Below are 26,203 nucleotides of genomic sequence, written 5' to 3'. Positions count from 1 at the left end.
TTGAGCAAACGCCTGGACCTTTACCAGAGACAGAGAGTCCTGAGAAAGAGGAAGCTGCAAGTTCTACTCAGAAAGAGGCAGAGCAAACTGCCTCCTCCCCGCTGATGCTGATCTCCCTGAGTCAGAAACAGAAGATGCAATAGGTGTCGTGGATTTCTCAAGAGCCCAGAACAGACGTTTTTTACGCAGATATGAACAGCGGCGAAGTTTATTACGTAAGAGGGAGGAAAGGCGTGACTTGGGAGAGTGATCCCACCTGGGCTTGGGAAGAGAAGCCATTAGAGAGTTAACAACTGCTTAGCAAGGACCGCTATTAGGGAACTTATCTATAGAATTGTAAATCTTGTAGACAATTAGCATTAAAGGACTTTAGTTTTATTGCTCTAGAATGTGTGGAACATTTACATACCGGGCTGCCCCTCACGACAAACCTAAAGCTGCCGTTTGCCTTGACCTTGGATGACTGCGTCACTTCCACGGATCTCCTGTAGGCCCAGTTTGTCTATATTATGTACTGATTCCCCTAGGCAGGGACTTCAAAACTTCAAGAGATCTTACCAAACAGTTAAGAGGGCAGAGCTGGGGAGAAGGAAAGGAAGAGAAATGTCGCGATGCTCCTCTGAAGAGGGGAGAATAATGCATCTAGAGGGCTGTAGTCCATTCTGAAGTCTTCTCCAGCCACCAACACAACATGGAACATGTGACCAATGGCAGTGTATTCTCTGCACTGCACAGGCGAAAAACAACAGAAGGACTTGACTGTGGAGCATTTCACAATCTAAGCAAGACAAGCCTGGTTTACCGCCAAGCGTACAGAGCACAGGGAGCTACTGTTGACCCCGTACCTGCGCCGTATGTGTTTGATCACATTCACACCGCATGTGGAATGCTCCTTAGACACAGCAGAATAATTTGCTGCAGGGAGACCCTATAATGCTTGAAAGGCAACCAGAGAGTTTTGGCACTAATCTGGATCTGTGCTCTATTCGGCCTGCCTTCCCGTAACACTGCGTGAAATGGCAACACTTCCTACAACTCGGTACGTGAGCATTTCAGAGAAGCATCTTAATTGTGCCGGAGCAGGCTGCAACTCCATTAATCATATTATCATGAAGCAGCTTATCCATGCTATTACATCTTTAACTGGAGGTGTCTTATTGTTCTTTTCAATCAAATATTTAGTACTGCAGTAATTATGCTCTCAACGAACTGCTAAATTAAAGAACTAAATTAGCAACATGCCTAAAATGTCAGAGAGAGAAATCAAATATCTCTGTTACTAGCGGGTGCAGAAGCAGGGTTCCCTCTGGGAGCCCTCACTTACACACAGGAACAGTGCCTGAGAATAAAGGTCTTACTGAGGGTCTTACTGGGGGAACTTGGGGGCAGGACGATGAAGCAGAGCTAAGTCACAGTGTGAATCCCCAGAGGAAGCCTCACGGGGATAAGCTCCTGTCTCTGCCTCAGGGCTGACTTTTGCACGTGGATGCACCAAAGATGAGCACAGAACGGTGCGTCCAACCCAAGCATGGGAGGCACTCAGCAGAGCCTTTTCGGTTGTGGCACCTAGCTGATAGCATAGATTTCAGGAATGTGACATTTAAAAGTGCTCAGCTATACTTACGTCTTGCCCCCAAATTCACCTATCAGCAGCCCTAAATAAAAGAGCATTTTAGGGTAGAAAGCAGCTGATATATAGCATGATGTAGTATCCATTTTGAAAATGCTTGCTTTACAAATGGGAATCGCAAAACTTCCCAAGCCTCAGTGAAGGAGGACACCAACATGCCTGCTCACCTCAACACCTCAACACAATATAAAAGTAAACGCATGTTTTAATCTAAAATATTTCACTCACTGGGCGAGGTGGGAAGGTGCACTTAAAAGAAAACAAAACGCTCCGTTAATTCCTAGTAGAGTCCTGCTGTCTATATCTTGGTCTCCCTCTCCCTGGTGTGCTTTTTCCCTTCTGTCGCACAGTTAAACCCTTGATTATTTATTTGAGTTGAGTATATCCCACGGTTCTTTCCCCTATGTGAAACCCAACACTTCAAAATCCAAATAAACGGTTCCAAAAATAAGCTGGGTGCTAACAGGTTGAGAATTTCTGTTGCAACAGGTGACCCCTACACTGAAGGAACACATCCGTGAGGTGAAGTATGCCACGTAGGCGAGCTTACACTAATCCTGACAATTGCTTCTTCACCCATTCTCTGCCCACTACTCCCATCTGCTCACAAATGCATCAACACATCGGTGTTTGGGAAAGACACCCACAATGCCAGTCCCACCTGTCAGAACTATGTTTTATGGTGCTCTCTTTCAAAAGTGGGAAGGTTATCCTCAAATTATGAGTGTTCGGGATGAAGCTGCTAGCAATTCAGTATTAGAACAACATCGGAATGAGTCTGTTGCCTTGCTCCCGGAAATGCTGTTCTGTTCTGAGCCCCATTCTGGCTTCAGCACAGGGAGGGTGCTGAAGTAGGGCGGGAGGAAAGGGATCTGTGGACAGTGTTCGCAACCCTTCTGGGAATAAATTTTATTATTATTTTCTACAAACAAAAAAAAAGAAACTAAAAAACATCAGTCATCAGAAACATCAGACCTGCTGGGTCAGCCCCTATATTTTTTTTTAATAGCAATCCGTAAATATATTCAAATCTACGCATCGTCCCGTTTCTCTAGCCAATGATAAAAAGAGTTCCAAGTTGGATAGAAGAGCGTTCACAACCCGGATGCTGCAGCTGGGGTCCTCATTCTGAACAAGCAGCCAGCATGACGGAGGAAGGAATTCTAGGATGCTTCTTGCTCAGGCACTGAATGCTCAGTCAACTCACCCGTCACGGGTAACTAGCCTCAGCGGCTGGCCATGTCACCCAAATTTAGACCGCTTCCCGCAGAGAGCCTTACTTTTTGGGAACAATCAGCCTTGAGCTCCAGTGGCTTGTCCAGGGATTGTTCATGCCACGTATTGTTCATGCCCAGGAGTCTGATTTCATTGCGGGTCACAGGGATCAGCTAGCAAGCTACTCAGCCAGAATGGCAAAGCCCCCTGCGCTCTCTGCTGTCTTGTTTTTGCCACCAATGGTGGCCGCCGCTTCAGCGATGCCCAAGCAGCACTTTGAAACAACCCTCACCTTCAAAAAAAAGCAATCATTCTCAGAACATTAAGCAAGTGGGTTCATAATTCTTTCAACCATCATTGTTTTTCTCGGTCTTTTGTGACAGCTTATTCATAGGACGGTCCAATATGTATACCCTTGCCTGGCCCATTTCCCTATCTGTTTCAGCTTCTAAAAGGAGCAGTGAAGCTGAGAGTGCATGTATGCTAAAGTGCACACAACTCCAGGGAGCAACTACTCCACTGCCAGTTGAAAAACACCAGTAAAGGGGGGAAAGCAGCAAAAGAAGGTGCGCAAGAAGGGGAGAAACACGGGATCTTTCACTCTGAAGGGTTGAACTACCATGGCTCAGCTTCCACCATCATTTCAACAATTCCCCCAGAGTCTAGCTACTCAAGGAAAAGGAGTTTTCAACTCCCCCACCCTTTCCCCAGCTCCTTTTCAGAGCTGTTACTGAAGATATGCACATTTCCTCTGCATTTACTTGGCGCCCCTTAAATTGGTGCCAATTTCTTCTCCATTTACTTCCCAGCCATTGAATGTCTCTATACTTCTACATTTTTAAGCTGACATTGAACTGCACTAACTATAGCTCTGAAAAAATCATTTAAAAATACAAGCACAGTTGTACAATTTTCAAGGACTAAAAAACAAACTTAGCCCAATTACACTGTTTACAGGCTCCAATAAATAAAACAACTAAATGTGACAGTAAATGAAAAGGAGCAATGTTTGGAGCATGAAGGGCGGGGGGGAAGGACAGGTTCTGCCGGGAAGGACCCTGGGATATGTGCTGGACCTGACTGGAGGATGGAGGAGGGAAGGAGGAGGAGAACGACCTGTGGCCATCCCAGCCCTCTGACTGGTGCACAGCCAACCCACACGGCTCATCTGCAGGGTGCTTCAGCGCAACATGCAAACCTGCCCAGTGTAAGGTCATGTCCAGTGATGGAAGCATTACTTTACTAAAAGCCAGAAATGTGCTCATTTTCAAAAAGTGTTCTAAATTACTCCAGAGTCCAGAACTGTCAGCAATCCTAAAAAGCCACACAGGGCAGAGGCTCATTCTCCCAATAACAGGTATAGAAACATAAAAACATAGAAACAGAGCGAGTCAGAAGGGACTGCCTGGGCCATCTAGTCTGACCCCCCGGCTCCAGCCGGCTCCGCTCACTACATGCCCACCATGTGCATGTCCAGCCTATCCTTGAACACCCGCACCGATGGGGCCTCAATGACCTCTCGTGGAAGCCCATTCCACACCCTTGGGGTCCTAACTGCCAGGAAGTGCTTCCTGGCATCCAAATTGAACCTTGGCTCCCTGAACTTTGCTCCGTTGGAATGCATCTTGTCTTCCTCTGAAGGGGAGAACAGGTCTCTACCCATCTCCGTGTGACACCCCCTCACATACCTGTATGTGGCCAATAGATCCCCTCGGAGTCTCCTCTTCTCCAGGCTGAAGTGACCCACTTCCCTCAGTCTCGCGTCATACCCCGTCCCCTGCAAAGATGGTCCTCGGATACCCTGGCCCCAAGTCATTTAGGGCTTTCTACATTATTGTCAGCACTTTGAATTCGGCCTGGACATCAACCAGCAAGCAATGCAGCTGCACAGGGCAGGAGTGGTATGTTCACGAAAACCCAACCTGGTCAGCAGGTGAGCTGCCCAATTTTGAACATGCTGCAATGTCCAGATTGTTCTCAAGGGCAGCTCCACGCAGAGCACGCTGCGGTAAGCCGGGGCAAGGTAACCAGCGCATGGATAACTGTAGCAGTTTACAGCTGTTTACAGAGTAAGTTAAGCAAACGGCAGGTCCCTGCAGTGAAGGGCCTACAGTTTCGACAGCAGAGGAGCCCCCTCCAACCGGCTGCCTGAGGGGGTGCTGGGGAAGTTGGGCCCCAGAGTGGGGAGGTCTGCTGTAGCAGAGAGGGAGAGGCAGAGGCAAGGAAGCAGGAACAACGCCTGCAGAGATGGGAAGTCTGGAGCCTTCATTCCTGCCAGCGCTGGAACTGCATCAGGTAACAGACAGACACTTAACCAGTATCTCCAGTCCTGTGCGGAGACCGTACTGCAAATGTAATGAAAAAAGCCAAAACTCAGCAGCACCAGCACTGGAGTTGTGATCACTCCTAAATGCTGTGGAATTTATTTTATCAAAACAATGTGATCACAGGGCTGCAAAAAGCCCTAGTCCAAGGTGTAGAGCTTTTGGTTCCTGCACGATTAGACAATCTAAATGAGCAATGTAGAGTCTTAACTTAAACAACTTAGCATCACCCTCTCCCAACTTGCCCCCCCCCCCATACGGTTTGGCCCTCAGCTCCCGTCAACCACAGCCACGGGTAATGGTCAAGAAGGGTGGGACCTGTTGTCTCAAGCCCACTAGTTTGGGGAAAGCTGGTCTAAATACTAAGTATGCAAAACGCAGTCTCTCTGTGGGGAAAGGTCCATCCCATAGCATTTCTACATGGAGTTCCACCCTTTGCATGAGGGAAAATTCAGACCCCTAAATCTAGCCAAAAGTGGCTAAGGGCCAAGCAAAGCTTACCCCGGATTTGGCTGAACACGCCCATCCCAGCAGCCCACAGTGACTTCGCCATCAAACAGATGTGGTGCTAAGAAGGAACTCTCAACAGCTGACTACCCAACCTCCTACTGTCAAACCCACATCGTATTTGGAGGACTATTCACCAGCTGTTTGTGTAAGGAGCACCAACAGTGACACCAACACTGGATTTTGCCCCCTGGAGCGCTTGGTTGTTTATGCCTGTTGTTGCCCGGTTGAGCTATGCAGTGGTATTTAAGAAAGAACCTGGCCAGAACCAAAGAGCAGCTCCACCTGGACCGCTTTGGGAAGAGCCGAAAATCAATTCTCTGCTGGAAATCCCAGCCTGCATCTATCCGGCAGCCACAACAGGAGCAGGAAGACAGGCGTTTTAAAGCTGTGGTGTTTTCATAAGAGACAAGAGGCAGCTCCAGCATCCAGTCCCGGCAGGTTGAAATCTGCTGATGCATCGCTCGATAACGTGGCAAGCGCTCCCCTCCAATTCTATTAGTACAAAGGAGGATGCTGAGGGCATTAAAACCCTCGAGACAGAGCCCCTCTATGCACTAAATGATCTTTCAGAAAGGCACGCAAAAGAGTCCGTGCTCAGAATGCCAATCCGTAAGTGCTGTCGAATGCAGCCTTCGGCACTTCGGCTCCAGAAAGCCCGAGAGCTAAAGCACAACTTCCGCACTGTGCACGTTTACAGTCCTTGGTGCACCCGTCACACCCTAGGATGCAGCAGAAAGTGGGCGTCCACACAGCAGATCGCATGCCATGCTCTTTGGCCAACACGGGGCCACCACAGAAGGCGTCTAGAGCTCCTCTACCTCAGATGCATTCTGGGAGACTCAGATTACCCTATACAGCCTGTACCCAGCCTATACAGCTGCATTTTCTTTTCTAACCATCATGTTTCACAGTTTATTTCTGCACTTTATATGTATTGCACTATATATTGCACTTTATATATATTGTTTTTTTTTATAAATCGTCTGCATTTATTACCTCTTGTTCTTTCCCCTGTATAGCGTGCTCTCATCTCCTGCACATTGAAAAGCATCCACTGTTTACCTGCTTGGATTCAAAATAAATCTTTCACATGTATTAAAGTTTTGAATAGCTTCAGGTCACCTCTGCCTCGCCCAGCGGGACCAAACAAGAACCTCATTTTCGAGGGCAGGATTGTATTTAGAGGATTACAAGGGAGGTCACTTAAGGATCTTGATTTTCTCATAATGAAAGCTTTTATCAATCCCTCGTGTATGCCTTGTTTAGGTTCAAGTTCTAATAAATAAGAATGATACCGTGTTTTCAGTGACCGTGTTTCAGGAGCTGCTAGAAAGAGAAATACCTAAACTGAACAGCACCTTAGTTCAAAATACCCAAACCCTGCCACCGACAATCTAAACAAGGCTGGGACCTCTCTGTGAACCCTTTGCACAGGAGTAGAAAGGCATTTCAGTGAAGATGCAGTGCCTGGGTTCACACAACCCGTTAAGTCCAGGTGGCACAGCACAGTGTCCAAAGCTAGGAGAGTTTACCAGGGGTGAGGGAGGGGTTTGTAAGACCAGCTGCTGTACTTGCAAGTCACTCCTCGACACCATGGTTTGCGCAAGGTTTCCTTAGCCCCCTTGGGCATGAAGCGTTGCTTGACTTTAAACCCAAGGGCGACACAAGCCCCTACAGAGCCATTCGGCAGGAGCAAAAGGCGCTGAGCACTGACGACAGGTGCCCCAAAGCGCCCAAGCGGCATCCGGGGCAGCTGTCAGAGGCTCCTTGGGCGGCCACAGCAGTGCAGGGCAGGCTATATTCTGTTCACCCTCCTCCAGAGGAGGCCGGGCGGAAGAGGCCCAGCCAGTGCTGCCACCACCAAGCAGCCATGGTGCCGGGCAGGTGTGGACCAAGCTGCGTTCTCCCCAGCAAGCTCCAGAACAGGCAGAGGAGAGCGCTGCCCACCCTTCATCTGGGGCCACCAAAGGGACTGCCCTTCTCTGATCGGCCTCCGCTAAGGAAGCCAGGCAGAACGCCGCTCGTGTTTCCCCTCTGCCCCCAGCCCAGCTCTGCTGCCAACCCAGGCAGCGGCCGCATCTCTCTGGTTCTTGCCTGCTGCTTTGGGCTGGCAGGGAAAAGGCTCCCTCAGGCTGGGCGTAGCAGCGGCGGGTTAAAGTTGCTTCAGCTCAGACCGAGGTGAGGACAGCTTGCTCATTCCCGGCCAATGCTGGCAAGCAGCAGTAAGGGGAAGAAAACTTGCGCTCCTCGCCGAGTCCCCTGGGATCCCCGTGGAAGCACCAAGTGGGGGGGGAGGATGCACCCACCCCCCAACGGGCCCCATCATCTGTCAGGCACGTCAGGGCTACGGCAGCGTATAAACCACACTGCATACCTTGCTATGCAGTGTAGCTTACTATGTCATGCGGTCCGTCCCAGTGCTCTTATTTCGCAGCATTCCCATGTGAGTTGAGCAATCTAGTTAAACTGTTAGACTTCTACTAACTTATTAAGGTCAGATTTACTGCAAGCCTCATTCCTCAACCCTGACTGAAACAAAGACTTAGATCTTTCTCTAGCTTTTCCTCTGCAGTGTATAGTGTCATTCTGTTTATTTATAATACTTGCATCTTGCCTCTTAACCAAAATTTTTGTGATAAAACTACTAGCAACTAAAACAAAGAAAATATTACAATGTAAGAACATAAGGAGAATCAAGTCATACCAAAAACTAAGGGGGGGGGGGACTCCAATCTTAAATCTCTTTCTAGGAGGCAAAAGAGATGGAATCTGGTAAATGTGTGGAGGCTGGACAGCCCAGAGGCAAGGCCCTACAAGAGAGAAGACTCTGCCCAACTCTGCCACCCAGAAGCCTTCAGAAGATGGGGACACCTGGAGGGCCTCTTAATAAGCAGGCAGGTTTTGTCCTTCTGTAGCTTTTTGGCCATCAGGGTACATGAAAGATAATCACATTCCATTTCTTTGTCGTCAACCAAAAGCAGCCAATCTTATCGAACTGGGACAGAAAAATTCACTTTCTATGGAATCATGTCATAGTTCAAGTATCCCTAAACATATCTGAGAGGGTAGAAATCACCATGGGAATTCTATCTTGCATGACATCTCAACCTCTTTATCTTTGCTGTTACCTAAATCCTAGTAAAATCCTTCTGTTGTACTTTGAAAACAGGGTAAGAGACAATTGTTCCAAATGAAAGGCAGATCCCAGAATTCCATTGCATGGGCTAGAAAGAAAGGGGAGGGGAGAGGGAGGAAGCAAGAGAACACTTGCCAAGCCAGGTGTGTGTTTGGTTCTTACCTGCAGGACATCCTGAATCTTCACCCACACGTCTGCCATGTCATACAACTTGATATCGCCATCATACTGACTGGAGGGAGAAGCCACGGTCTGCTGAAGATGCTCCAGGACGATGGCATGAGCAGTGGCAACCGCGTTGAATTTGTCAAAGAGAAGTTCTAGAAGCTCCAGAAGCAACCTGTATTTATTTTTTGGGTGAAGGGGGTGGGGGGGGGGGGAAGAAGGAGTTTTCTATCATTTGATTCTGTATGGAATCTAAAGATGCTACATTAAGTGTGCAGCTTCACAACAGACCCCAAGCAATGGACCGAGCTGCTGACAACAGCACCCAGAATCAGCTGGGTCAGGAGGAGATATGAAATTGTGTGTGGAGGGAGAGAGAGAGAGACAGAGAATCAGCAGCACATCTTTTGGTTGGTGTTTTATGCTATGCTTGAATGCACGGACTCCGTAACTGCAAAGCTTTGCGTAAGAGATGGCGCCAGTTTTATCAAAGAGCCTGACTTGAAGTATGATATGAAGGCACACAAGTCATCCGGCTCAATGAAGCTCTCGGTCTGGTCCCTGCCTTCAAGAACAAGAGGAGCTTCAGGGAAGAAATGCAAGATATAGGTTATTATTTTACATTTTGGCGATTGGGGAAATTATGGGTTTTTCCTCAACTATTCTCCTATGCATGCATGCATTTATATCCCACCTTTGTCTCTCTTGCAAGGATCCCAAGTAGATCCTGCTTTAGCCACTGAACTTCATGGATGAACACAGATTAAATTTGGTTTCCAAGCCCAATCCCCTACACCCAAGTCTAACATTCCATTACAGAGAAAATACGCAGCCTTGGCTTTAAGTCGGGGGCATAAAAGCTCAGGCCAGAGGGCTCGCTCCAGTCCTCCACTGGTTCCAATCTGACCTTCCAGTGGCAGTTTGGGGAAAACCCTGGGGACTACTGTGCCATCAGGAATAAGTGAATGGTACTCAGTAGTGGATTACAATTAGGCTTCACATATTTTTGTGTGATTTTAATTAATTAATTAATTAATTAATTGTTCACTTATTAAATTATTTACTTATTTTAATTCTTGGCTGTGAGCTTCTGCCACAACTATCTGGCCTCGCCCACCAGGTATATAAACATAACATATTATGTCTATTTTCTCTCACACTAAACCTCATACCATTGTGGGATGAGCTGAATAGTAGTTCTCAATGATGCTCTGTTAGGGGAATTATCTTACATTTTAGTCTAAATGCCCTGCAGTCTCCTTCAGTTCTTCTCCTCTATCAATGTTCTTCACAATGGAGCAGCCCCTACTCCTTTCAGCATTCTTCCAATCCTATTTCCCTGACCTGTTCTAAAATTTTGGGACAGGATGACCAAATGCCCAATCGGGGCACGGAGAGGAACCAAGACTGCTGTAAAAGGGAATGTTTCTTTCTCTTTTGCCTAGATAAAACATTTGTTTTGCTTCTCTTAAGGACAAGTGACCTCCACGAACATCCATCTGCACTGACAAAGGTCCACTTGGGCAGTTTGACAGTCCAAGTTCAGGGCATCGCCACAAAAACACAGTAAATATGTCGACACAAAGTGACACATGCCCTGAAGCTGTTCCTCATGTTTGGCCAATAAATGAGCATAAATTGATGCAATGTGACTCGAACGAGGTCACCGATGGTGATTCACACGTTTTGCTACCGTCAACATGCTTTCCTGGAGCAGGCGAACCTTCCTCAGCATGAGCTGAAAAGGGCATGGAATTCAAATTGACAAAGTAACAGAAAAGTTGGCGCAGGCTGCAATCCATTGGGTCAGTGCACCTAAAGGATGATCACCCTTTGAACATGGATCGGCACTGGACGAACCCAGGCCCGTCTGCACAGTGGTTTCCAGAGTGGAGGGGGGTGTATCCAATGCCTCCCCATCTGGGTACACATGCTTTTGACTTCATATGATCTACTCCTGGATGTAACCAACTAAGTTACATGGACCCTTGTAAGGAGTCTACACTGCACATGCCCCAAATCTTTTAACAGTGCAGCAGAAAGTGGATATATATATATACCCCTCCTCTCCTATCTGCGGAGTCTATTCTATGAAATTTACATCTACTAAGAGACCATGCAATGCAACGATTTTAAAAACTGCTTTAACATAAATTTTGTAAACTAGATCTTTTTAATACTGGGAAATATTGTTCTATTTTGGACTGGAAGTGCATTTTCCCAATTAAAAACATGAAATTCTCCCTGACCATTGAGGGATCTGAACATCTGTGCAAGTGCACACACACGTGCAAGTGTGCCCTTTCAAATGTGGATGAAGTCTGGGCATTGCACACGTTTTCCAAAACTTGTGCTCCCATTTGTGTTTGCATATGGAGTGCCAAACGGGAAGTGCTCCCTTGATTTGCAAACCAGAACAACACTCTTGGATATCTCCATCACTTTTGCCACCACTTTTAAGTAACTACTGGATTTCATATTTCCTGAAACTGAGAAGCCATTATAATTTGTTTCTACTTCCCAGCAACCTCTGGGAGCATCCCAGGGATAACCTCCATGGCTGGCAGCACCTATCTGGCATGTCTGCAGCCTCCTTCCTCTTTCCACCCTAGAACTGCAGCCAAGGGCAGAAACACGGCCTGCTGATCAGACATGCCTGCCCAACTCGCACCACAGGTTTTGCTTTGCTTAACTTCAGGCTTGCTTAACTTAACTCCATATCTTTACACTGAACATTGGTTCAGCCTTCTTTTCCATTCATCTCTTACATTCAAGGTTCCATCTGGATGCCAGGAAGCACTTCCTGACAGTCAGGACCCCAAGGGTGTGGAATGGGCTTCCACGGGAGGTGGTTGAGGCCCCATCAGGGACGGTGTTCAAGGATGGGCTGGACATGCACATGGTGGGCATGTCATGAGCAGAGCCAGGGGTCAGACTAGATGGCCAGGGAGGACCCTTCTGACTCGCTCTGTTTCTATGTTTCTACTATGTGCCTGAGGGAAGACTGAACTTTATACCACATGAATCTGTTATTTGTACCTCATCGTCATACTTGCCGAGAAGAACCACTGGTGGCATTTTTTTCTCAGCATCACAAGTCCAGAGCTAAAAAGCCAGGCCTGATACATGCCATCACTGCTTGCAGGGAGTGGTGTACAAAGCCTAGAGACTATTGCTAAAGAACCTTTCGATCTGATGGATGGAGAAACCAAGGCAGAGAATTGGTTTTTGACTGCGTGATCTTTATGAATGACTGTCCCTCCACACTGTGAGCAAATAAAATGGGAGCTTGGCCTCATTAAACGGTTTTAACTCCTACTAATGAAAATATTAAAGTCAGTGATGAAATTAACTTCCTGAAAACCCACAGATACGTAAGTAGCCTAGAGCTGCTAGGAGTGGAATTCAGAGCCCCGGCCACCAAAAAGGAAAACAGGTAGGATGCAGTGCAGCCACAGCACAAAGCTCTTCTTAAGCATATGCTCCACCATGGCATGAAGTCAAACCAAGCCAGCATTTTTTTCCTGAGAACACTTTGCACTACATGGCCTAGGAAACTTTCCTGCTCGGGCGGTGGCATTCATCACAGCTACCTTTTCCGGCTAAAGCAACACTCACAGATAAGCATGAAGCATCTTCTGCTCCGGGAAAGAGAAACATTGCAGAGGCTGGAAGGAAAGAATGGCAGGTGGAGGGCACGATGGGGAAAGGCGCATTCAAAAAGTGCACAGCAAGGTCCTTGTCTGGCTTTGGATTGTTTACAAAAGAGAGGCTTCTCTTTTGGATAGGCCCTTAGAGTCCAATCCCTTCTCTCCCAGATCCAGCATTGTCAAAATGTGAGATGGGGAGCCAAAGACAGTTGCCGTCACAGGGGGGGACTCTTCACGGCACTCCATCAAGCCACAGCAAAAGGACATGAGAAGTGGGGAAGTCCTATCAGGTCTGCTGAAACATCCATCGCACCAGATTCCACTTTCCCCCGTTCCCATTCCAGCGAGAAACTGGAATTCCCATTTAACTTTTTGTACTAATTTGCTTCCCCACTCTTGGAAGCCATCAGAAAGTGCTGAGGGGTTTGAGAGCATCAGAGAAGCCAAGAGCAATGCCTTTCACTAGTAAAGTCCCACAAGGCAGAATGGTCAAAGCTGAGACTAAGATACACCCATCCTCTTCGGGAGAAACGGCCACATCATCAGAAGAGAATGGATATGTCTAATGGGGATGGGGGCAAAGAAATAGCTGAAGGGCAGCAGCAGTTGCTGAATATGACTCTGGCAGAAGAACTCTCACAGACAATGAAACTCAGACAATGAAACTCAAGCTAACTCTCTGGTCAGTACTGTGCAGAAGGTGACAAAAATAAGCAACTTCTGATTGCTCTTTCTCTGAAAATCTTACAATGAAACAATCCAAAATGAGGCAAGAGTTAGTGCCAGAAGAAGAGATTCCCTGGTCAGAAGGCACTTCACAAGCTACTAGTCTGAAGGACTCGCACAAAGGTGAAAGGCAGGTTCGGTGTTGGATAATGTGTACATTTAGAATGTGAGAAATATGAATCAAGTCAAGCTGGAAACCATAAAGCAGGAAATGAAATGGGTAAACATCACAGTACTTGGTGTGAGCAAACAAAAATGGACTGTAATGGCACATTTTTGGTCAGAGAAACACAATGTGTTTTACTCTAGAAATGACACTCGGAAGAAACAGAGTGGCTCTAATACTGAGGCAAGATTTGGCACAGGCAGGAAGGGGCTATCATGCAAACTCCGACCGAATCCTATCAATCGGAATTCTCAGAAAACCTATCAATATAACTATCATTAACTCCAACAACGAATGCTGAAGAAGAAATCAAAAATGTACGCAGTTATTCAAGAAGAAATTGATTAATACATCAAAACAAGACATGCTAGAATGCAAACACAGGAAACAAAGGAGAATCAATTGTTGTTGAAGAATTTGGTCTAAGGGTCAAAAACAAAGCAGGAGAATGAACAATATATTTCTGTGAAGCCAGCAATCTGTTTATTGCTTACTTCAGGCAACCAATCAGACAACGGAATACATGGACATCACCAGATGGCCAATATAGAAATCAAATAGATGATGTTATTGGAAGAGATAGAGAATCTGTATTTTTGCTGCCAATACAAGGCCAGGAGCAGACTGAGGTAACAACTGTGAACTCTTATCACACACTGAAGTAAAGCTGAAAAGCTACTCTTAGGAGAGAATATGGAGAAACAGAACAGTATCCTATAGGCAAAGCCTAGGTCATACTTTATCTCCCTATTTGTTCAATCTGTGGGCAGAACATCTCATAAGAAAAGCTGATCAGCGGAAGGAATGAAAAATGGCAGAATATACATCAATAAGTTAAGATATGCAGATGATCCCATTCTACTGGCAGAAAGCAACACTGAACGAAAATGACTTCTGCTGAAAGTGAAAGAAGAAAATGCAAAAGGAGCGTTACCTGAAGGAGCGCTTACATCCATATATGCCCAGCCGCCACTTGAGATCAGCGGGAGAGGCCCTTCTCCGGGAACCCTCCGTGGAAGAAATTAGGAGGGTGGCTACTCGGAGGAGGGCTTTCTCTGCGGTGGCGCCTAAGTTATGGAATGCGCTCCCCAGAGAGGTCTGCCTGGCGCAGTCGTTATTTGCTTTTCGGCGCCTGGCGAAGACCTTTTTATTTAAGCGGCATTTTAACTGTTAGTATTATTTGATCTTATCTGGCCAGGGCGGCTTATTTTATATTGTATTTTTTGGATTTTTAATGTTTATATTTATTGTAATTTATTGTTGTAAGCTGCCCCAAGGCTTCGGCGAATGGGGCAGCATAAAAATGTTTTAATAAATAAACAAACAAATAAATAAAAAGCGGGACCGCAACTAGACATTAAGGAAACAAAAATCATGACTGCAGAAGACTTTAACAACTTTAACAAAGAAACTGAAATTGTCAAAGGTTTTACATATCGTTGCTCATTCATCAATTCAGAGAGAAATTGAAGCTAAGAAATTAAAAAAAGACTGAGACTCTGAAGGGCAGGAATGAAGGAACTAGAAAAGATAATTAAATGTAAGGAGGTTTCATTGGAGACCAAGGGCAAGCCCATACACACTATTGTATTCCTGATCGCTATGGTTGGTTGTGGAATCTTAGCAGTCAAGAAAGCTGACAGGGGAAAAAATGATGCATTTGAAACATGGTGCTGGAGGAGAGCTTTGTAAATACTCTGGGCTGACAGAAAGACAAACAAGTGGCTCGTAGATCAAATTGAGCCAGAACTTTCTTTGGAAGCAAAAATGACAAAACTGAAGCTGTCATATACATCATAAGAAGGTAAGGCTCCCTGAAGGAGGCAATTATGCTAGGGAAAGTCAAAAGCAGAAGAGGAGGAAGACCAATAAGTCGGACTGACTCCATAAAGGAAGTCACAGCCACAAGTATACAAGAGCTCAGTGGGCCTGTCAAGGACAGGGTATTTTGACGGGCGTTAATTCCTAGGGTCACCAGAGTCAGAGACAACTTGATGGCGCAATGCAATAACAAACCCACTTGCTTTTTACCTCTTTCATTCGCTCATCATATCTTTCCAAATGCATCTTTCAGATCAGGGGCCATGTTTTATTGATTTATCTAAGTTGCTCCGAGAGCCTTTTCGGCTGAAGAGCTGCATAAAAATACCTTAACAGGCAAAAAGAACACCCTGTTTTGCATCTCTGTTAAATCTGGGGAGATTCAACAAGTCTTTCTTCTAATTCTGTAAACTTCAAATTGGCAACTGCCTGAGATCTGTCTCCCTGCATTGATACAAACCTTGACAAGGAGCAAGACAGTACTGACCCTTAAAAGTACCATCTCTGGCACCTGAAGAAGCACTTCTTGGAATTAAAAAAGACAGCCCAGATTTCAGTGTCAACAGCTTTGGGCTGCCTGTGAACTCAGGCCGCCAGCTCTGCTTGACTCACACTTTCCATCTAGAAGGATTTGTCTACAAGCTGCTAGTCACAGAGACTGTGGACACTAAAGCACTCTCAGGAATTATGGGCACGGCACAATTACGGGGAATTCACCCTGTTTAGGTATATAATGTGATTGGCGCATCACTGCCATGAATGTACCAGATGTCAAATTATCATTCAAGGCCATGTGCCATTAGCATATCATCTATTCATTTTCCTGAATATGAAAAGTCCCAAGCTGAAAATCAAAACAAACCCTGGACTTCTTGCATCCAATCATATATTTATGTCATCACTTTTTAAAAACGTTTCTTCTGCAAGCTTGAGAGTTAGAGCCACTTTCTTTCATTGGTATTCATTGCTAGGATCAATCAAGACTATATGATGAAGATGCAATTTATATGCCAAACCTGAGGCTCTCTTTGCACCTGTTCTACAGTGATGATGTCTGGTGATTCGTGATAACCTTGGCGATATCGAACCAGAAAGTATTGCGCTACTTTGTGCAGCTCAAGAAGGGAAACAGGGAGAGCTGCCATTTCTACAGGTCACCATGATCTGTTCAGCAGCATGGATCACAGTGCCCTGGATTAAAAGAGGAACAGATACACAGAGGAGTGGCGTGGTTTGAACATCCCAAAGAAAAGGCAGATCGATCTCCTTGCAGCCTGAAGCTTCCTATTTCTATCAGGAATGCTATTTATTTTGAGGCCTATTTAATGCAATGCAATGCAATGCAATGCAATGCAATGCAATGCAATGCAATGCAATGCAATGCTCTTACCGAGGTTGGTTTTCCTGGACTATGTTCTCTCCCCTCTGGTAGCCACTGTCTGCCACCTGCGTGGTGGATCTCTTGACAATTTGCTTCAGCTCCTGCTCCAGACGTTCCTGGATGGCCTTCACGGTCTCTGGGATTTTCCTCAGCTTGGCCAGGCCTTTGATGAGGATGCCCATGAAGGCAGAGCTGTTCTCCTCAGGATCCAAATCTAAATCGTCCTTGATATCCATCAAGCTGATCTCTCTCCCTGGAAAATAAAAAGCAACATTAGACATATCCAGGGACTTAGACAGCACAACTGGGTATTGGGCCGGGGGGGGTGGGGGGGAGTTGGCTTTCCTTCTTTGAAGAGCAGGCCCCTATGGCACACCACCCTCTGCCTTTTGAAAGTTTGCTCAGTTTCAAAGTGAACTGCACTTTGAAAAACTCAAGACTTCATGTGCTCATCAAACAAAATCCAGTGTTCTGTGCATGCTGACCGTGGGCCCAGGAACCCAGGAAGCTGCCCCTGACTGAGCCAGGCCGCTGGTCCATGTTGCCCAGGACAGTCAATGCTGCTTGACAGCTTCTCCAGGATCCAGGCAGCATCCCTTCCTAGCCCCACCTGGAGATGCCAGGGAGGGAAGCTGGGGCCTTCTGCCCCCAAAGCACGAGCTCCACCACCCAGCGACAGCGTTGCCTTGGGCAGGATCAGGGTTCACATAACAGTTTATGGCCCCGTGGAGACAGAGTGGTACTGCAGGATCCCAGGTGCAAACTACGTGAGCATGTCTATTCCCGACTCAGTGCTGCCTGGTCCAGGACAAAAATCACGGTTCTGATAACTTCACAGCACAAGCAAACCAGAACATAAACCAAGAGGTATTTACACTGAATTTAAATTCAGCTATTTACACTGAATTACACCGAACCCTAGAAATCAATAGCAATGACCCTTGAAAATCTTCACTCTCTAACAATCACCCCATTACTTTCCCACCTTTACGATCCATCCCATAAAATTGGATTTCCTCTCTCAATGGCAGGCTAATCTGTATGACAGAGCATTTAAAGAGGGAGGGGCATGGCAGCAATAAAGCAGCCAGAACCCCCTCCCCTAGCCCAAATCAACACCAAGAGCATATCAAGACCTCTTGGGTCTTGGTTTTTTTTTTTATTCATGTGGATGATCACATTTTGTGACTATTTATCAGAGTATGTTTCACTAGCTGTCTCATTTTTACGAGCAGCTAGTAAAATTTTATTCCATACTCTACATAATTTATGCTTTCCCAGATTATGCCCTGCTTTGACCATTTTTTTTTTTTATCTAGAAGGACAGAAGTTCACAGGGCCCCAATGGTCCACTCTGAGAGTTCCTGAAACTCCTTCGCCAGCATAATTTCAATCGCGGAAATTCTAGCCATGGCCAGATGTGCCACTAATAAGAAGCAAACAGAGTGAGCCCTTCAAAGTTTTGCAACAGCATTCTGTTCCTGTCCACCTCTTAGTGGTGCCATGCAGCGATCATATACAAGAAATGCTCACAAATCGTGGGACGCCGAGCTCAAACCAAGTCTGGAGCATACACTTTACCCAGAATAGCAAAACAGAAGAGGAACTTTAATGAGTAAAAAAAAACCTGATTTCACAAGCAGGAACGACTATTTAACTTTATATCCCACCTTCATGCCAAAGAAGGCAGCTACAGTATCAGTCATGGCAACAGTTCATCAGGAAAAAGATCTTGGGATTGTGCTGGAAAGCTCACTGAAAACATAAAATCAGTGTGGAATGGGAGTCAGAAGGGCAGAATGCAGGCTGCCGATTATTTAGGAAGGGGCGGGAAACGATACAGCAATGTTACACCTTATATAAGGTGATGCTGCAGCCACAAATGGAATGCCAGAAAGGGGACTACTGAGCTGGAAAAGCTGCAGAAAACATAATTATCAGTGGGCAGGAGGAAAGGCATTTGGGGAATCTTAGTCTGGTGGAAAAAAATGAATAGGATTTATAGACTTTTGTAAAATAGAACTTTGTAAAACTATGCACTGAGAACTTCTTCCCTCTCCTGTGCTAGAATTACGAAACAAAATCCCCCGGGAGTAAATTCAGGAACACCCCAACCACGTCCTTCTGATGATGCCTAATATCAGGTGCCAGAAGACAAACAATGGGGTTGGCTCTTCCCATTAGACCCCGAGCTGGGGAGCTTCTTGGAGGCACCTGGTTGGCTGCTGCTGGGAACAGGGCGCTGGACTCAATAGACCGCTGGCCTGGGGCAGCAGGGCTCTTCGTACGTGCTCGTGGATCTACCTGCCACACGCAGAACTGATGAAATCACAGGGCAAGGAACAGGAATCCACAGAGCTGCAGGTAACAGCCATGCTTCGTTCTGGGGACCAGATGGGAAAGCTGCCACAATGCACCACCATAGGAGAAACAAGCGTTCAAAAAGTTGCTTCCTTCACAGTGGAGAGGGACGGCATCTTCTGCTGAAGGGACCGGGCGGTTACAAACAGGGAGCCCCACATCCATCCCCCGGGGAGCAAGTCCTTGCTGAGCAGCAAACACAAAAGGGATGAACTTGTGTTGACTCCAGGTCACAAAGGGGGCGGGGGGGGGGGGAGGCCAAGGTGCCCAGCAACAAAGCCCTTAGGGTTGCCTTTACGCTTCACAAATACAGAAAACAGCATCTTCTGGCCAGAACGTTCGATTCCACAACCTGAATTAAAGAAGCAAAACTTGTTTTTTGTGCATTTTCTCCCTTCTCCAGCTATTGCTCCCGCTTCTTGTGTATGCCTCTGAATGTTGCTACAGGTAACCATTAATGGAACAAGAAAGCACATCAGCTGGTGCTGGAGAGCTAATGTGGAGTAGTGGCTAAGGGTGTGGAACTGGGACTGGGGAGATCTGCGTTCCAGTCCTGCTCACGACACAGACTCTCAGCCCCACCCACCTCCCAGGGTTGCTGCTGTAAGGATAAAATGGAGCTGTGGAGGCGCATTGGGTTCCTCACAAGATGGAAGAAGGGAGGATATAAATGCAATGGGGTGACAATAATAAATCAGTGTTTACATGTATGGCTGCTTGCAAAATCGGACTCTGAGCCCAACCGACCCCAGAAGGTCGTTGCTGTGAGGATAAGATTAAGAGGAGGATGTTTATGTGAGTCGCCTTGAGTTCCTTCGAGGGAAAAAAAGGCAGGATATAAATGTAATCAATAAAAGACACCGTGTTATAATTGAGGATAGGCTGGGCTCCAATAAGCACATCTGTGCATAATACACAGCTAGCCTGGGGGCTGCAATGAACACCACCTGGAAGGGCAAGAAGAAACAAGGGAACAGGCCTCTTCTCTGCACTGCAGAAGCTGCCAGTCTATCTAACTCCAAGTCAGTTCACCCCTGAGCCCCAAATCCCTGCACCTCCTCAAACGATCTTCAGCTGAGCTGAATGAGGCCATGTACCAACAGTGGAAATGGGCCTATGGAAAGATCTGCTTCTATTCCACCACTCACCACTGGAGTTACCCGGGGTGCCGAACGGAGAGGAGTCCAGGAGCTTGCGAGGAGTGGACAAGTTGGTGACATCAAGCAGAGGCGCTGGAGAGATGTCCTTCCCCAGTGAGCTGCAGAAAAGAGACATAACCTGACACCACGGCAAGCTCTGCAAGACCTCCTGCAGGGCCATCAGAAAGCAGGGATGGCAACGGGAAGGCTTCCACGGGATGTCCAGTGGACACTTCAGCCACGGATGCTCATAGAGTAGTGGCAGAACACCAGATGGACGTGCCCTTGACAAACTCAGAGCTCTCTTTTGCCATCTAAGGCCCAGTTTTTGCCCTTTGCATAGTGACAGGAAGCAGTCCTGTGGGAGGGGGCAATTTCTCACCTCCTTCTGGAACTCTTAATTTTTTCAGAGCGAGTATAAGGCTAGCCACCAGTGCTATTACATGGCAAGCATCTATGGACAACCCCCAGAAATGGCTAGAAGGAAAGAGGCCATCGGAGCAGCAGCAGCAGCAAGCTCTGAACCACCAAATGTTCAACTGTTCACACCACTCTTCCCAAAAGAATGCCTTGCTCATCGAAGGAACGAGACCTTCTTTACCACGTAAATGATATTTTTACACCCACCTCATCTTTCCTTTTTCTTTGCTCTGCTGTCCAACCCTACTTGTGGATTTGATGTAAAGATGGCGGTGCAATTCATCTATCAGGACCAGGTGCATGTTCATTTTCTTGCTGTGAAGCTCCAACCTCAGATCACTTAGTCCTTCCACTTGAAGGAGGGAGCCCTCCAGGGAATCAACTGCTGAGACCTGTGAAGAAAATGCAATGTTTGATTTCCCCCCTTCTCAAAATCCCCACTTCCCAGAGCTTCTTTGCACTTAAGTTTTTGCTTAGCTCGTACTATCAGGACTACGCCCGCAATGGATGCAGCGTTTTCCAGAGAAGCAGGCAAGAAGATCGGTCCCTGGCCCAAGAAACTGGTAATCTAGAAGGGAGAAGATGGGGAAGGGAGGGTGATGGAGAGAAGACACGCTCGGTTCGTTTACACATACTTTGCCATGTGGTTGTGAGGCACAGTCCTCCTCCTGAGTAAGCACACTACTCCAGAGTTTTTTTCCATAGCTGCACATCTCTGAGTTCACCCAGAGTGAAGTGTTGAGTCCTGTCCAACACCCCGCAGTCCCCCACTTCTTTATACCCTTTCTGCCTGCACATCCTAGCAGGCAGGGTGTGGTGAAACTCTATCAACCGAATCTCCCACCTGTGCTGTCTCCTAGCAACCAACATAACCTCCACAGGAGGAGGGACCTCTGTGTCAGACGACTGCTCAGTCCCTGCTGTGAGACCTGCCTAGTTCCCAAGTCTTCTTCTGCTCTCCCACTGGTAGACTGGGACTCCCATCAGCCACGACTTGCAATTCCACTTCCTGCTGGGCTATTTTCCCATTCCCACAGACCAGCTGACCATCACCTCCACCCACCTGGACTAACAACTCCCCTTCCTGCTCCCCAGACATTCCCTGACCTTGATTTGACACTAGAGCTTGCTGAAAGTCCCACAACAATGTCGTCTTCACTGCCTGAGCTCAAATTCCCACTGAAGCTATAAACGAGTCATGAGTGTTCCGGCAACTTTTCCCAGTGTGCACACACAACGCATAGCTTCCATGGTGAACCAGGACTAAGGAGCAAGTCAGACAGCTTCAAAGAAGAAGTGGCTTTTGAAGAAGTACTATGCTTTATGGGTTAGCAACCTGTTTCTGTTCTAGCTGATGGCCAACCCAGTTTCCAACCAAAGACCTCAAGAGTGCCTCACCAGTTCTAGTCCGTAAGTTCAGTACAACTCAGGGAATAAATAACAAGCTCAGGTCTAGGCAAGGGCCAAGCAGGTGGCTACAGCAACATCCCCAATTTACATGTGACACAGTGCTTAAGGTGCCTTTCCACAAGACACGATTTAATAAAACCAGTGACTGATAAATGCTTGAGCAATTCCGTTTAATTTTATCAGTTCACCATTCCCCTGCAGCACTGGAAATACTTCATCACAAAGCAATTAAAACAAAGGTGACCGGCAACAGAAAAGGAAATCTCATTTTGCAGGAATTCACTGTTCATGCCTTAAGAAATGCAAAAGGTAAGCAGAGAGCATAAATAGCCTCTAGCAAATCAAGCAATATTTCATTTAATAATCCAAAGCATCATTAGTATGACAAATACACTTCATTTTGACACACAGTGGCAAGCCACCAAACTTAATGATGGAAGCCGTTCCCAAGCCCTGTGCTCCGAGGTATGGAGCTATCCTAGGCAGCAGCACCCTCAATGCTCAGAAGACCCCCAACTCAGAAGTTTACGGCTATCCCATTTATTTTATTATATTTCTATCCTGCCTTTGTTCCAAGAAACTCAAGGCAACTTACCCTAACACTCCACCTCCTCTCAATCTCATCCTTACAGCAACAATCCAGGGAGGGAGGTTGGGCTGAGAGCCTGTGACAGCCTCCAGGAAGATCCACAGCTGACTGGGGACTAGAACCCAGATCTCCCGAGTCCCAGGCCTGTGCTTGTAACCACTATGCTACACCTAAGGCAGGAGGTGCAGCAGAGCTGCTCTATGCTACCCTGTTCTCCTGCCCTACTTTTTTCAATAAAGGGCTTTTTTGCCCATGTAGCTGGATCGTGTCAGAGGGAGGAGGATGGGGTGGGAACTAGGCCCACTCATCCCGTAAGGGAGCTCTGAGGACTGCAAATAGCAAGTCTGACTCAAAGAGGGAGGACCAGAATCTGCCGCTGAAATGGGAGGGCCGGGGGACCCAGAGAGAAGCCAGGCAGTTGCTAAGAATCAGGAGATTTCAAAACCTGCAGGCAAGCTGGGGTGGGATGAAGGGGGGATGCAGCGTCATTGATGCCGATGCAGGGCTTTGGGTGAAGAGGACAGACCCGCTGAGAAATGCCAGCAACTACAAGCATTTGGTCCTTCAGCAGCAGGAACGACTGCCTTGCTTTTCCCAGTTTGGAAGGTAAGAGGCTTGGAATCACTGCTTGGAATCACAGCAAAAGCTGCATTCCCTGACAGCCAGTATTCTAACTCAGTTCCACCTTTTATTATTGACTTCTGCAGTTCTCTTCTTTTGTGCCAGGAAGCCAGCTGAGCTGGTCAGCTTTACCGTAAGAAAGCCTTTGGTTGGAAAGCCCATGCCTCAGTTGGGTTGGAAGGAGGGAAGAACAGCCACAACTAGGGGCTGCTGCAAAGGCACCCTGAGAGCTCATCCCCTGCCACCCCCTCACCAGAAAGCCCTTTCCCACCAATCCAGGTCACTTCCCCAACCTCGGAAGGCAGCCCGCTCCGTCTTTTTTCCATGCCTGCTTTAATGGAGCAGACGATTGGGCTGGTTTTCCCAGAAGCTCTCAGGGACCATGGGATCATTCCCTCAATAGTGGTTGTAAAGACAGGCACTGAAGTGCAAGTGCGCCTTGAAGCCATCTTTCAGAAAAGGGGGTGGGGGAGTCCTCTAATCCCCTACCTCTTAGGGCAGCCTGTAATTATATTCCAGGGAAATGTATCCCATTGCTGAGGCTGGCATGCAGAATTAATAGATTGATAACAGTTGTGTCACCGCACAGAAGCAGAATGCCCTGGTTTGAACTAAACTGCTTATTTACCACAGGGGGAAACATGAAGGAGTTCAAGGATGGACGAAGGGATTCCATCCTACATTAGGAATAGGCTTTATTCGGGTTTGCAAAGGCTTTCAGCCCAGCCTTTGCATTGTGGGAATGGCTGGGAGTGGGCTACCAGCATACCCAAACTCTTCTACCAGTCCGTCCCTACTTGATCCTCCGAAATCAGCGTGGAACATGGGGAGGGGGTTCCATGGTTTACCACAGACATTACATTCCATGCCATTTTTTCACTCTGCCCAGAAGGATTTTGCTCCCCACTAGGATTTCCTGTTTAAGAGGAATGGCCATACACAAACCCCAAACTATTATATCAACATAAAGCTCTCAAGTAATCCTTGAGAAAAAGCAAACAGAGAAGTCAATCATTTACTGTAGTATTAAAAGGAGGGGGGGAAAGAAGCCAGTGGAGCGTTAATTTTCGTCTTTGGTAGAAAACGCAGCCCTCTTTTTCTAAAAAATTGCCTGTGTGACACTTCATATTTGCAGAGACACAAGCTGGGGAGTTATGGCCTTGGTAATGCTGCTTTTAGAGTGATTGAATTCTTGAGGTAAACAGCACAGCCAAGGTGCCACGTTCGCAGGCTGAGAGCTTAAGAGGCAGAGCTACGCTTCAGCAAATGCCATTTAAACCGTCTTCGGCCTCCCCACCCGGCACTGCATATTTCATTCTTCATTACTGCCCATTACCAAGACACTTATCTCAAAAGCTGGAGAGTCCTGCTGAGAAAACATTCATGGTCCAAAGAGAAAACCAAGCCCGCTTCAAGAACTGATCTAATTTCCGAAGGCTGTAGTATTTCCACTAGTGCAGATGCCCAATTCATAGGCATGAAAGGACAGTTTTAGTCCTCTGAATTAAGACTGTGTAGAAATAATAGGCACTTGTACTTTGTGAGCTTATCAAAATCTAGGAAACCCAAAATCAGCTGGACAAACCCCAGTCCATTATCCTGGACATGACCAACTTCTGGGCATGTTTAACAAATCCCAAATCTAAAATTACCTGCCCAGGACATACAATCGGTCCCTGAGGCCCCTTTCTCATACGAATGAATCATTGAGATGTCAGAACCCTTTGTGTTCGTGGCCCTGCACTTTGGGAACTCTCCCATAGGAAATGCATGGAGCCCCAATGTTTACACCTTTTTAAGATAAAAAGTTTTTTACACTTTCAGTTTACTTTCTGCTAATAGCTGAACTGACTGCTCCATCCAGATTCTGGGCTGTGAATTGGTCATATTTTATGATTATTCATGTTTTCATTAAATTTCGCAAACCAGCTGGGGAGGGTAGTTCATGTCCCTAAAGGCAGTTTAGAAACCAGGGCATGTATGAATGTATCGATCATTTTCTTCCATTAGCTTCTTTCAATATTCACTTTATTCTGAAAGCTTTTTTTGTTCTTTGCCTCCACAGAATCTTCCCAATTCACTTCTGGTTCTGGAAGGAAGTGCAAAGACTTAGGAAGCAAACCAAATCCTAATTTAGGAAGATGTCCCTTTTGCAACTGAGTGGATGGCTTCGGCATGTGTACCAAGAATGAAGAGCAGGACTGTGACAGGAAAAGATTCACACCATGACAGCGGAAAGTAGAGAATCCAGGAGAACAGGCAAGAATGGGATTCGGAGGATGTCAAGGGATCACTCCGATCATACAAGGAGATGAAGGAAGTGGAATGAAATTGGGAGATACGGCAAGGAGTTCTCTAGATAAGAATGGGTGAGTTACCAGTAAAGGTTGTTGGAAGCAGAGAGGAAGCAGACATAAGTTAGCCTGGAAGTGCCATGCAAGATCTTATCTCTGTCTGAACATAAATTTGACAGATTTGCAGTGACTGCCTAAAATTTTTACTTTTATTTATTTTTACATTTGAAATGGAAATATATAATTCTCTGAATTTTACACATACTATCTTTAGCACTTCTGATTGCTCTGAATGTGTTTGTTGATTATTTTAATGACCATAAAGCCTGAAACAGTAAACATACCATGAAGTATTATAGCTACACATATCTCACTTCTTGGCCTTCATACTTTCTGCCGAAAAAAATATCCAAAATAGTCTTCAATTCTACATAACTTTCAGAATGAAGCAAGAAATTTGTGCCATATGCAAAATATACATATTTACATCATTTAATCCAAGCAAAATCTGTAACTTATTTAATCTTCATTTTAATGGCTTTTGCAGTTTAATGGTTTGGTATTTAAAAAACAGAAAATCAAATTCTGTTACTAGTCAAAATGTTCCACGTAAGAAAAAATAGCAAAGCATCTGCATGATTTTCC

General features: G+C 46.4%; 1 protein-coding gene across 7 annotated transcripts in view; it reads right to left on the bottom strand.

The window, feature by feature from the left end:
• The window catches only part of EXOC4 (exocyst complex component 4), a 394,149-nt gene that overhangs the window by 326,958 nt on the left and 40,988 nt on the right, over positions 1 to 26,203 (bottom strand). For all 7 annotated transcript variants that reach the window (XR_006414572.1, XM_044428719.1, XM_044428745.1 and 4 more), the window contains 4 exons: positions 20,852 to 21,036; positions 20,234 to 20,343; positions 16,734 to 16,977; positions 8,978 to 9,155 (listed from right to left, as the gene is read on the bottom strand). Coding sequence is in view for 6 of the 7 variants with exons in the window: in XM_044428719.1 (XP_044284654.1) it covers positions 8,978 to 9,155; positions 16,734 to 16,977; positions 20,234 to 20,343; positions 20,852 to 21,036 (717 nt within the window). In the remaining variant the exon portion in view is untranslated. The remainder of the gene's footprint in view (positions 1 to 8,977; positions 9,156 to 16,733; positions 16,978 to 20,233; positions 20,344 to 20,851; positions 21,037 to 26,203) is intronic.

Source organism: Varanus komodoensis, unplaced genomic scaffold, assembly GCF_004798865.1.
Source record: "Varanus komodoensis strain SLA01 unplaced genomic scaffold, ASM479886v1 scaffold1, whole genome shotgun sequence".
Classification (NCBI taxonomy): Eukaryota; Metazoa; Chordata; class Lepidosauria; order Squamata; family Varanidae; genus Varanus; species Varanus komodoensis.
Note: the sequence above shows the minus strand (reverse complement) of the source record. Positions and strands in the feature narration are given on the sequence as shown.